The following is a 12,154-nucleotide window of genomic DNA, read 5'->3' as shown; positions in this document are numbered from 1 at the left end:
CCCATCTATTCTCTGCCTCCTGAGTCCCAACTGATTGGCTGGGTCTTCTTTGCCCTGCACAGGAGAATGGAGCTGGAAAGCTAGTTAGTGGGGTGGGGAAGGAATGGAGTTTTTGCTGTATCCTTCCCGTGCCATGATGACCAGAGGTAGTATTCAGCAGGTTCTGACTAGTTCTGGAGAACTGGTAGCGGAAATTTTGAATAGTTTAGAGAACTGGCAAATACCACCTCTGACTGGAGATTTTACAGTATCCTTCCCCTGCCACGCCCACCAAGCCATGCCACATCCACCAAGCCACACCCACAGAACTGGTAGTAAAAAAATTTGGATCGCACTACTGACACTCATATACTTTCAGACGTGCTCAATACAGTGTCTGTATTTATATAATTCTGTATGCTTTTCATGTCTTTGCTTACTTTACAAAACTTATGATTTACATGGTATTTAAAATAAAGTAACCATTGTTTGGTTTAATAGCTAAGCCACACCCACAGAAACAGTAGTAAAAATTTTTTGAATCCCACCACTGAACTTAATCCATGATATCCCAAGGGCCATGATTAGTTGTCTCCTGGGTTATAATATCTATGCTCCCTGTAATCAGTGGAACGACTTGCTTCCAGAAGTTGTGGGTGCCCCCAAACTGGAGGTTTTTAAGCAGAGATTGGACAAACATTTGTCTGAAATGGTAGAGGGTTTTGGGCCTGAGCAGGGAGTTGGACTAGACTAGCAGTTCCCCAAAGTGTCTTCCAACTCTGTTATTCTCTTATCCTATAAGGATATGCAGGGGTGGGATTCAAATTTTTTAACAACTGGTTCTGTGGGCGTGGCTTAGGTGGTGGGTGTGGCTTGGTGGTCATGTGACTGGATGGACACAGCTTGGTGGTCATGTTATTGGCTGGGTGTGGCCAATTCAACATCACTCACATCAAGGCACACATCTCCTTGCCTGGCCTTTCATGACTGTGGGGATGCTGCAACAGTCGTAAGTGTGAAAATGGTCATGTCACTTTTTTCAGTGCCATTGTGACTTTGAATGGTTACTCCACACAAGCAAAGTACCAACAAAGGAGGGGAAAAAAACTCCAGAGATGTTCCTGAGACAGGAAGTCTAGTCCTTCCAAGAATGTAAAAAGGGTTAACGGAGAGGCAGTTTCTGTAAGCAACACCAGAATGTTTCCTTCCTGCCTTCCTTACAGAATTAGGCCAGTAATTTCTTCTAACAACTGGTTCTCCAAACTGCTTAGAATGTTAACAACTGGTTCTAGCAAATAGGTGCGAACTGGTAGAATCCCACCCCTGATGATATGTGGGAAGAATCATGGAAGACAGGACAAAGAGATACAGTCAAAGGAATAGTCAGATAAAAGGCAACTTAGCCCTCAGTAAGAATGTGGACAGGGCCAATGACTCAGATGAGATCCTCTCTAGTTTCTTGGGGGGTAAAGGGGACCGAGGAAGAAATCTATTTTCACATTTGCAAAAATCTTTCAACCATACAATAAATAGAATTAGTTCATCTGCCATTCATTACTGTTTGGTCTACTTTGTACGTAGACACCGCAGACACATTGTCTATTTGCCCAACACTGTCAACTATTCTTTCACCACGCTATCAGTTAGCACTTGGGTTACTTTAATTTCTCCCCCCTATTTTTTTCCATTTGTACTGTCTACTGACTGAACCCTTTGACTGTATGATCTTTTGATCATTCACTGGCAGCAAAAAGTTAGGGGGATTTTTTTGTGTCCTTTGGCTAGTAGTCAACCAGATTTGTGTAATGGAGATACAATGATTGGATAAGTGTTGCTGAAGAGCTGGAGTTTAAAAATGGGGGTTACTGCCAAGGCCAGCGTGGGAACATTGAAGTATCCTACGAACGTGATGTGTGAGAAGAACTGAGAAATCAGGACCTCCCTAGGAGCAGTGGAGATTGGGAAGAGAATTACCAATTTTGCAGGTTTTAGAAATACAAAAGCCAAACTAGTAATTACTCTTTTGTTAAAGTCCAATCAATTTCAGCGCTTTAGGTAAATTGCTTTCCCTCACTTTCTCCTCTGGTGTTTTAGGAGGAGGCCAAACAGCTCCAGCAGAAAATGGACTCCTTATCCGGCTTCATAGAGACCTACATGGTAGAGTACAAGCAACTGAAAAGCAACTCAGGGAAGTGGGAGGAAGAGATCAAAGTGCTGCTGGAAAAAGGCCAAAATGACGGACAGGTAAAGTAATCAACCTAAATATAAATTGTAAATTTGGGGATCCATAAAGTATTTACTCTTCAGCAGATAACTTTCCACCAAAATTTTAATCATGGATTTTTATGACATTACGGCATGTTTATGGTTTGTTCTTTGTTTCTATATGAACATTAAAAATATTGATTAAGCATATGTCATTCTTAGGAAGGAATCCCCACTAGAAGGCACAGAGACATTCTCTGAAGTATATTAAAAGTCTGGACCTGGTCTGTAAATAACTATTGACCTTCCGAGTCTTAGGTGAAAGGTCCCTAGTAGGCAAACCCTTCATCGCTGTACACAGAACAGATGTAGAACTGAATTTTCATGTTGTGCATTGTCACGCTCTTGTCTTCCTTTCTGCTTACAGTCATCATTTCAGTTGTTGTCTCGTGTTAACCTTGCCAAGCAAAAAGCCCAGCAGGCAGTGAGTGCTGGTGATTCTGCTTTCAATGATGTTGAAAATATCTTGAAGAAGCTGAGGGGTGAGTTGCACGTGGGGCAGGGGGGTGTCTAAACAAGTTGCAAATTTCTGATGGGGCTTGGGAGTGTGGGCAAGATTGTACAGCCCTTTGGATTCAGTCCCAAAAGATATTTCATCTTTTGCTTGGCCAAGGGTCTTCAAACTTGGCAAGTTTAAGACTTGTGGGCTTCAACTCCCAGAATTCCTGAGCTAACATGACTGGAGGAGGAATTCTGGGAGTTGAAGTCCACAAGTCTTAAAGCTGTCAAGTTTGAAGACCCCTGTGCTAGATGATCTGGTGGGAAGACAAAGCTGGTGTAAACTGCAGAAGTTATCCAAGAAGCTTCTTCATTCAACTGAAGAAGTGAAAAAGCTTCTTGGATGAGAAGCAAAATGTTTTCAAGCAAAAACTAAAAAAGTCCAGTTGCCTTTTGAAAAAGCACCTTTGTAGCTCTTACCAAATTTGTCTATCTATACCAGGGTTCTTCAAACTTGACAACTTTAAGTCTTGTGGACTTCAACTCCCAGAATCCCTCCTCCAGTCATGTTAGCTCAGGAATTCTGGGAGTTGAAGTCCACAAGTCTTAAACTTGCCAAATTTGAAGACCCTTAATCTATAAAATTATGTTTTTTTAAAAAAACAATGTTATTTTCCCTTCCACAAACATACACACATCAAACTTTTTGAAAGCATCCAAGAGCTTACTGAAATAAACAAAACATCACATTAAAGAAGTTCTAAATTGATCAGCTCTTTTCTTGATTTCTCTTCATGTGATGTGATTCTGTTTCTTGTTAAATTTTTACATGATCATCATAGCTCTTTCTAGCCTGTCCTTCAATGAATTTCTCATCTATTATTACATACAGTAAAATTGACTCCAGTTTGGAATAGCTATGATGATGTGATGTTTTGTTTATTTCAATAAGCTCTTGGATTCTTTTAAAAAGTTTGATGTGTATGTGTTTGTGGAAAGGAAAGATAACATAATTATTTTAAAAAACCATAATTGTATAGATAGAGAAATTTGGTTAGAGCCATGAAGATTATCTCAAAGGTGCTTTTTCAAAGAGGCAACTGAACTTTTTTTTTTTTTTTGCTTGAAGGCATTTTGCTTCTCATCTAAGAAGCTTCTTCACTTCTTCAGGTGAATGAAGAAGCTTCTTGGATGAGAGGCAAAACATCTTCAATGAATAACAAAGAAAATCCAGCTGCCTTATGAAAAAACTGGACTTTTGGGACAAGTATGACCAGGGGGACTGAGAATATCCAGAGACATTGTACCATGAAGACGTAATAAGAAATCAAGAGTCATGTAGGGCAAAGGCATTCCAGCTTGGTTTTTAAAGTTTGCTGGCACATTTTCAAAATCAAGGTTTTACATTTCTTTCCTAGGACAATGTAGCTTGAGTATATTCAACTTGTTTTTACACCATATACATGATTATTATTTTGCATTTCTTATAGTACTGTGTATCAATGATTATGCTGGATTTCCTGAATTTCTTTATTCTTACGAATGTAATTCTGAACATCTCCTCAGTTTTCTCCATTTTTGCTTTGTTTTCAAAAGGTTGGGCAGGATTAATATCCTTCCTATACAGCAAGACTTTCAAAAGAGGCTGAAATTGGGAGGTTAGTCTTATGAGGTTTGGAGGTTAGTCTAATGAGGATGAAATCAAGGCTTTTTTAGGTGATGTTAGTTTGGAAATTCTCTCCCCAAGAAAACATGTTTCCACTTTTGTTCTCATCTTTTAGTAACCAGTAAAAACTTTTTTATCCTAGCGGGCATTTGAAGCAAAGCTTGTAGTTGAAAATTCCAGATTTAAGGAAGATTTTGTCTCATGAATGAAGGCAAATATACGTGTCCTAGGATAATGTTGTAGGATCCAATCTGGGTCTGTCACTGGGACCAGAGGTTTTGTCTTCTGAGCTTTGGACTTATGCTGGAGCTCATCCGCAGGGAATTTCTCTCTCTCGTGCTTTCCCTGAAGGATGGGCTCCAGCACGAGCCCGAAACAGAGATGGTATTCGGCCAGTTCTGACAGGTTCTGGAGAACCTGTAGTGGAAATTTTGAGTAGTTCAGAGAACTGGCAAATATCACCTCAGACTGGCCCCGCCCCCATCTCTTCTCTGCCTCCCGAGTCTCAGCTGATTGGCTGGGTCTTCTTTTGTTGCCCTGCACAGGAGAACGGACCTGGAAAGCAGGTTACTGGAGTGAGAAGGGAATGGGGATTTTACAGTTCCTTCCTCTGGAGTGGGGTGGAAATTGAGGTTTTTTAGTATATCCTTCACTCTGCCATGCCTACCAAGCCATGTCCATCAAGCCACACCAAATACCCACCAAGCCACACCATGTCCACCAAGCCACGCCCACAGAACCGGTAGTAAAAAAAATTGAATACCACCACTGGTCTGAAAACTTGGAAGACTAAACCTCTCATTCTGGTGACTGACCCAGATTGGATCCTGCAAGATGTTGTTTGTTTCCAAATCAAGTCACCTTTGGCAAGTTGTGCTGAGAATTCGCTGTAGGGTACAAATCAAATTAATGAATATCCAGAGTTAAAGGGTGGGAAACTTTAGCCCTGTGCTCGATATTCAGATTCTAAAATTGCAACATTACAATCTCTGGCTCCAGTTCTCTGCACAAAGTCCACCTTATTCTATACTTTGTACCATTTTCCTCCTTAATCTACCCAAACTTTTAATCTCAAAGTATTAGAAAGTGATAATTCAACAAAGCTAAGGCACAAATAAGATAACTTACTCTTCATTTGGTTTTTTTTTTTAAAAATATATTTATTTTCTCCAACTTCTGCTTATAGATTTTAATTTTCAAGTGGGTGGCAAGCAAAAAGAAGCCTTGGATGCTATACAAAGATTACCATTCATCATCAATAAAGTTGCAAGTGCCCGTGAAAAACTGAGGCGTGTAGAAGCAACCCTGGGCAAAGCTGTTAATGAAGCAGAGTTGGCCAGGAGTATATCTGGCGAAGCAAGGGAGATTGCTGGGAACATTGATCAGGTACAGAGGAGTGGGAAAGAGGGTTAGGGTTAACTATCTACTAGTCAGCTTGAAGATGGATGACGATTTGATTTTCTTTCATCTGAATTTATGTCCTTGAAGGTTTAGATGGATTAACATGCCGTCTTTCAAAACTTTAGCAAATATAGTTCTTTACTCAGCATTTGGATCAGAGGTGGTATTCAGCAGGTTCTGACCAGTTCTGGAGAACCAGTAGCAGAAATTTTGAGTAGTTTGGAGAACCGGCAAATGCCACCTCTCACTGGCCCCACCCACATCTATTCTCTGCCTCCCGAGTCCCAGCTGATTGGCTGGGTCTTCTTTTATTGCCCTGCACAGGAGAACAGAGCTGGAAAGCAGGTTAGTGGGGTGGGAATAGGATTTTGCAGTATCCTTCCCCCAGGAGTGAGGTGGGAATGGAGATTTTACAATATCCTTCCCCTGCCATGCTCACCAAGCCACACCCACAGAACCAGTAGTAAAAAAAAATTGAATCCCACCACTGATTTGGATACAACTTCAGATTATTCAGGATCTGTTACTGATACTTTCATGTATTCATTCTTACAAGAAATCTATTAGATAGGTCAGTATAATTGACAACCAATTTGGTCTAGAGGCTAAGGCATCAGGCTAGAGACTGGAAGAGTGTGAATTCAGGTACCACGACAATTGAAACTGGGAAATATTAATTTGTCTGAGACCACTGGACATATTCTGGCAAAATGAGATTTACACCAAAGACTTCCCATCTCTCCTTTGAGTTGCTTACCATTATTGCTATAGCAGCTTTCACCTCATCTATAGATTGAAGTATATTGTCAGGAACTGGAGTGATCAACTGGTCCTTTGTGTGGTTATGTACATCTGATATTGCTCAAAGGTGAATATTGATTTGGGTCTGAATCCATAATTAAGGGTACTGTTAATTATCAGCATTGGGGTAAGATAGAAAAAATACTGAGAGTAAAGAGGCTCCTGTTCTAGTTCACAAAAATTCATTGGGAGATATTAGCTCCATCACTTTTTCTCAGTCTAATCTATCTCCCAGGGCTTTAGCGGGGAAAAATGAGGAATGTATGGAGCCTTGAACTTCTACATAAATGTGGAGAGTAAATCTGAAAAATAAAAGAGGTGTCTGATAGAGCCATTGTTTTGCAGATTTTCTGGGGTTCGTGTCTCAGGTTTGTAGGATTGCTTGAAAATTGTTGCAATTGCTTATTACTTTTGCTCCTCAAGCCACTAAACTTGTTTCTTCAAATATCCATCAAAATATCCTCTGTTGATTTTCTTTCTTCTTCTTCTTCTTCTGTTTGCATTTTCAGGAGATAGGAAGGCTGGCCTTGGAAGCAAATCGGACAGCAGATGGTGTGCTTGTCTTGGAGAGTGGGATCATGTCTCTGAAGCAAGAGGTCAGACTAGTCGGGGAAGAACTGCAAGAAAAGGCAAAGGCGATTGATATGGATACCTCCATGGCTCAAGGGGTAAGTTTCCAACTTTGCCTTTTTTTATAAGGGGTGCTTTGAAGAAACTTCTGTTTCCGTTAGAAAGCCTATTGAGCAGGTTAATCTAGTACTGATATTTCTCCAGATAACTGAGGCATCCGAGAGAGCCAAAGTCAATGCTGTTAGTACTGCGAATGCTGTCCAGGACATACTCAGATTCCTAGAAGATGTTTCGCGCATGATAGGTAAGAAACAAAGTGGTTTCTGTTTATGGCTAAAGCATAATTTGGTTTCATTAGTGGGTGATTCAAGAAAAGTCAATTAATCAGGTTAAATCAATTATAACAGACAATGACAAACGTGTTGATCATTGAACAGGAGGGCAAATAATTTTTATCAATTGTGTATTTTTCACTTACTATATTTGGGCTATTTCACAAAGGTAACCCTATTGAGGTATTAATGATAGAGTGCGCACGTGCGCGCACACACACACACACACACACACACACATATATATATATACATATATATATATATATATATATATATATATATATATATATCGAAATACCACTCATGCTTCATCACAAAATCTCCAGAACCGTAAAGCTTACAAACTTGAAATGTGGCACGTATGTTCCTCTTGCCTTCCAGGTGCTCACTAAGAAAGGATTTTTCAAAATGACTATCAGAGCATTAGTATTTCCTATATTATTATTAACATGCTCTGATGCTAAGGAGTTCTGCTCCCCCTTCCCACCTGAAAAGAAATCTCTTCCAAATGCAAAATACAAGCAAAGGAGAGGAGTTTCAGCTTCAGTTTTAGTTTCACAGCATCAAGCAGCTATATTACAGAATAGTTGAGCTAAGCCATGCCCAGGCTCCTTGCTGTCTCCTTCTTGCTCACACAGCAAATATTGTTTCAGTTTCCAAACAGCCCTCAACTCTCTCACACACTGATGGGACGCTAGCCAGATGAATACCAATGGATGCTGTTAGGCAGAGGCAGAATTTTTCCCCCTTATTTTCCTCCCCAAAATCTAAGCCTGATCACATAGTTTTGTAGCAAAGCACGGGTATAGAGCTAGTATATGATAATATTATGCCTGCAGTTAATAAAAAGCAGTCGAAACCTTCACTTAAAATTTTTGATCTTCACTTAAAATTTAAAAGCCAGTTTAGCAAATTTATCGCTCTGATAAACTTTATAATGACAACCAGCAGCTTGAATTGTACCCAAAAGCCTACTGGGAGTCAGTGCACCTCCATGAGGGTGCAGAAATATAGTTGAGCATCATTAGCATTCTGATGATACTTCATCCTGTGCCTTCAGATGACCCCATCCAATGAGTTCATGTAAATGTTAATCCGGAATGGGGTGAATACCAAGCCTTGAGCACCTCCATCCTCCAAATTGATCCCAGAGGAAGGGAGTGAAACCAGTACAAGATAACAACACTCCAATCAACCCATTAAAAAAAAAAGCCATACCCGACCAGACCCCACATAAATACTACACATAGAATAGCCCAAAGCACATGTTCCGGTAGAGAGAGAGGTTACCCTGAGGATGAGCTCCAGCTTGAGTCCAAAAGCTTGGAAGACTAAACCTCTGGTCCTTGTGACTGAACCACATGAGATCCTGATACAAAATAATGTCCCCAGCTTTTAAATAGGGTGTTGGTCCAAAACAATACCATAATCAATAGTATCAAAAACTACTGAGAGATTCAGGAGAACAAGAATGGATAAAATACTTCTATCCTATTGATATGTCATGCATAAATATGATCAGTGCTGTCTTAGTCACATCCCCAGATCTTAAATCATATTGAAAAGGGTCTAGGTTGTCTGCTTTCTTCTCTGAAGCTCCAACATGACCACCTTCTCAACTACCTTCCTTAAAAAGAGAACATAAATTGTCCAAAAGGGGTCAGGTCTAGCAATGGATTCTTGAGCAGGGGGTGGACCCCAGCCTCTTTAAACACCAGCTAGATCAGGGGTGTCCAAACTTAGCAGGTTTAAGCCTGGCGGACTTCAACTCCCAGAAGTTGAAGTCCACCAGGCTTAAAGTTGCCAAGGTTGGAGACCCCTGAGCTAGATCACTCCAGTGGTGGTTTTCAAAATAGTTTACCACCGGTTTGGTGGGCGCGGCTTGGTGGGCACACTTTTCACGTGCACCAAACACGCACTTTGCGCAGGCGCAGAGGCTTTCTGACTCGCCTCCTGCAATGCTGCATTCTCCCTGTTGCTTCAGCAGCTGATGCGCAGCAATCTGCTGTCCCACGGAAAACAGCTGTGCTCCAAAAGCAGGGAATAATCCCTGCTCCCTGCTAAGGGAACCGGGGCGGCAGGTGGGCCCAACAGCAGCTCCTCAAGAGAGAATCAGTTTGGTCTCTGCTGATCTTCGGCACTACCAGTACACCAGAACCAGGCTGAATTGGTAGAATACCACCACTGGATCACTCCCTTTCTCAAGGATAAAGGGATAAACATTATCCCTTTGTTTATCATCATAAACATTATCATTTCCCAGACAAATCTGAGAAAAAAGTGTGCATTGGCTAACAACTTCAGTGGCTTTGATTCTTGAATTATGAGGCAGCTACTTATGTAGCAGTTTGGAATTATGGGTTTAGCAGAATATATTCTTCTGTTACTCTTTTGCTAGGACAACTAGAGGATGTGGATGATCAAAGTGTGAACAAGCTTGAAAATGAACTCAGCAACGCCAGAACCAGAAACAACCAGTTGAAAAAAATGATGCTGCAGCTAGAGGAAACAGCCAGCCGGCAGAAGCTTCGAGTCCAGACGCTGGATAGTAGCATTACTGAGATCCTTGCAGATATCAAGAACTTGGAGGTGATCAAGAATACTCTTCCTCAAAATTGTTTTAATGTACAGCCCATTGAGAGACCTTGAAGACTTTGCTGGGAAAGCAGATTTCAATCAACTCCATTTTCCAAGCCACGGACAAACATCAGGGTTAGAGAAATGATTTTGGGGTGAAGTGAAGAGATGCCTGCCTTACAAGAATGGCTGCTGTGACTCTACCAAACGGGTCCTTTGGAAGGTCTGTTCATCCGGTTGGGAGGGCAAGTTCCTTGCTCTGCTTCTGAGGCAACCGCTACCTTTCAGCAGCAGCGCAATTTGAAGGGAATGTAATTCAAGCCCTCACCCTCTTGAAAAAACAAGGGGGAAAACAATCTGTTGATATGTCAGAGAAGCCAACCGCTGTAAAGAACAATGGGGAAGAGGCTGGATAAATAGATATGTATCTTCCAATATATAAAAACCTACGTATTTTTCTGGTTTAACTTGAAGGTGCTATCCCAGACTGTCATCTACCATTGACCCTCTGCTTTATTTAGCCCTTGGTCATCCTTTCTTTCTTTCTTTTTTGTGATTCAGCAGAAGCAAATTGTGATTCAGCAGAAGCAAATAGATGTTGCTGCATTGTTAAATTTATTCTGCTCTATTATCAAAATGCTAGGCAATGAATAATTAACTTTTCCACTAAGCATTCTAGAAATACCTTTTCTTTCCAAAAACACTTTCCCCCTCCCCTACCACCTCTGGTAGCTGTTCAGATAATCATATAGGAGATGGAACATGTATCTATCCATACACCTAAACTAGTTTTACAATAATTATCTCAAGCCAGGGATTCTGGTAACTCTCAATCTGTGATGGGAAGGAGATTTTAGTAGACTGTTCAGTAAACTGGTGGAAAGACAATCCCCAAACAGAGAAATGTCGGTCCTTAGGTTACACAGGTTACTTAAGCTTGTATAAATAGCCCTGTCTTTGATAGATGTGCTTTCTTCATTTTCCTTCATTTATTTTCTCTCCGCTTACTAAATGACAAACTAGGAAGGGAAGAATTTAATAAGGGCAGTGGTCCAAGAGGTAATTTTTTGGAGGGGAGGAGTACCTATATCACCTCAGTCTGGGTGTGGCATTCAGGTCACCTCCTTTGTCAATTTAGATGATTCAACCCTTGTCCCAAGATTTATTACACACTTATGGTTCTATTCTTTCCTGCTGAGGTTCAGAATCAGGTCCTGAAATACAAAGCTGGATCTGCTGAGTTAAATTAAGAAAAAAGGTAGGTTGAAATTGTGGCACATCTTAATAAAATAGTTTGCTGAATTAGGATGAATACGAACTTAGCTTATATTTTGGCTTGTTCATAATAATAAAGCCCTCTCCCCCACTAAAACAGCAGTTAGGATGTATTCTAGCAGGAAGTTCCTGCAAAAATGTTATAGTGATCCATCTACTCTCTCAGGCAACCTTAGTTAGAACACATGTGTCAGGATTCCAGGGAACCTCCATTCTGATCAATAACTCCAAGACAAGCATAATCTCAAAAGTACTTTTATTAGAATAGCACCTGGCACATCTGTGGAATTTCGAAACTAAAAGTGTCCCAACCTACAAACCATCCCCTTTTTACTCATCATCACATCACATGAACCAATTGCAAAGTAAGTTCCATTTCTTCTTGTGCCACACTCTTTGACCTTGAACTAACAAAAGAATTCTATTTTGTCTACTAAGAGCTGCTCAATTAAAACCACCCCCCTCCCACTTTCTCAAGCTATGTGGCAGGGATGAATAAGGATTTCAAAGCTGACAACATGATTCAATAAAACCCAACAGGAAGAAAACTTACAGATTTTAATCTTTTTACTGGTAACCTCATTCAGTTACTTTGGACAGTCTCTGGACAGTCCTTTGCAAACAATTGTATCTGGCTCCATACCAGAGGTGGCCCATACCAGCAGGTTCTGACCAGTTCTGGAGAATGGTAGCGGAAATTTTGAGTAGTTCAGAGAAATATCAGCAAATATCAGCTCTGACTGGAGATTTTACAGTATCCTTCCCCTGCCACACCCACCAAGCCACTCCCACAGAACTGGCAGTAAAAAATAAATAAATCCCACCACAGCTCCATACTGCAAAATAT

At 40.8% G+C, this 12,154-nt stretch overlaps 1 protein-coding gene across 1 annotated transcript in view; it reads left to right on the top strand.

Annotated features, from left to right (window-relative positions):
* Positions 1-10,650, top strand: part of LAMC2 (laminin subunit gamma 2) — a 62,327-nt gene extending 51,677 nt beyond the window's left edge. The window contains exons 18-23 of the mRNA XM_026703269.2: positions 2,074-2,223; positions 2,612-2,726; positions 5,535-5,734; positions 7,060-7,218; positions 7,325-7,424; positions 9,854-10,650. Coding sequence (XP_026559054.1) covers positions 2,074-2,223; positions 2,612-2,726; positions 5,535-5,734; positions 7,060-7,218; positions 7,325-7,424; positions 9,854-10,104 — 975 coding nt within the window. The 3' untranslated portion in view covers positions 10,105-10,650. The remainder of the gene's footprint in view (positions 1-2,073; positions 2,224-2,611; positions 2,727-5,534; positions 5,735-7,059; positions 7,219-7,324; positions 7,425-9,853) is intronic.
* Positions 10,651-12,154: the final 1,504 nt, after the last annotated feature.

Source organism: Pseudonaja textilis, chromosome 3 (genome assembly GCF_049901715.1).
Source record: "Pseudonaja textilis isolate UNSWEBS1 chromosome 3, rPseTex1.2, whole genome shotgun sequence".
NCBI lineage: Eukaryota > Metazoa > Chordata > Lepidosauria > Squamata > Elapidae > Pseudonaja > Pseudonaja textilis.
The sequence above is the reverse complement of the archived record's forward strand: the minus strand, read 5'-3'. Positions and strand labels throughout refer to the sequence as shown.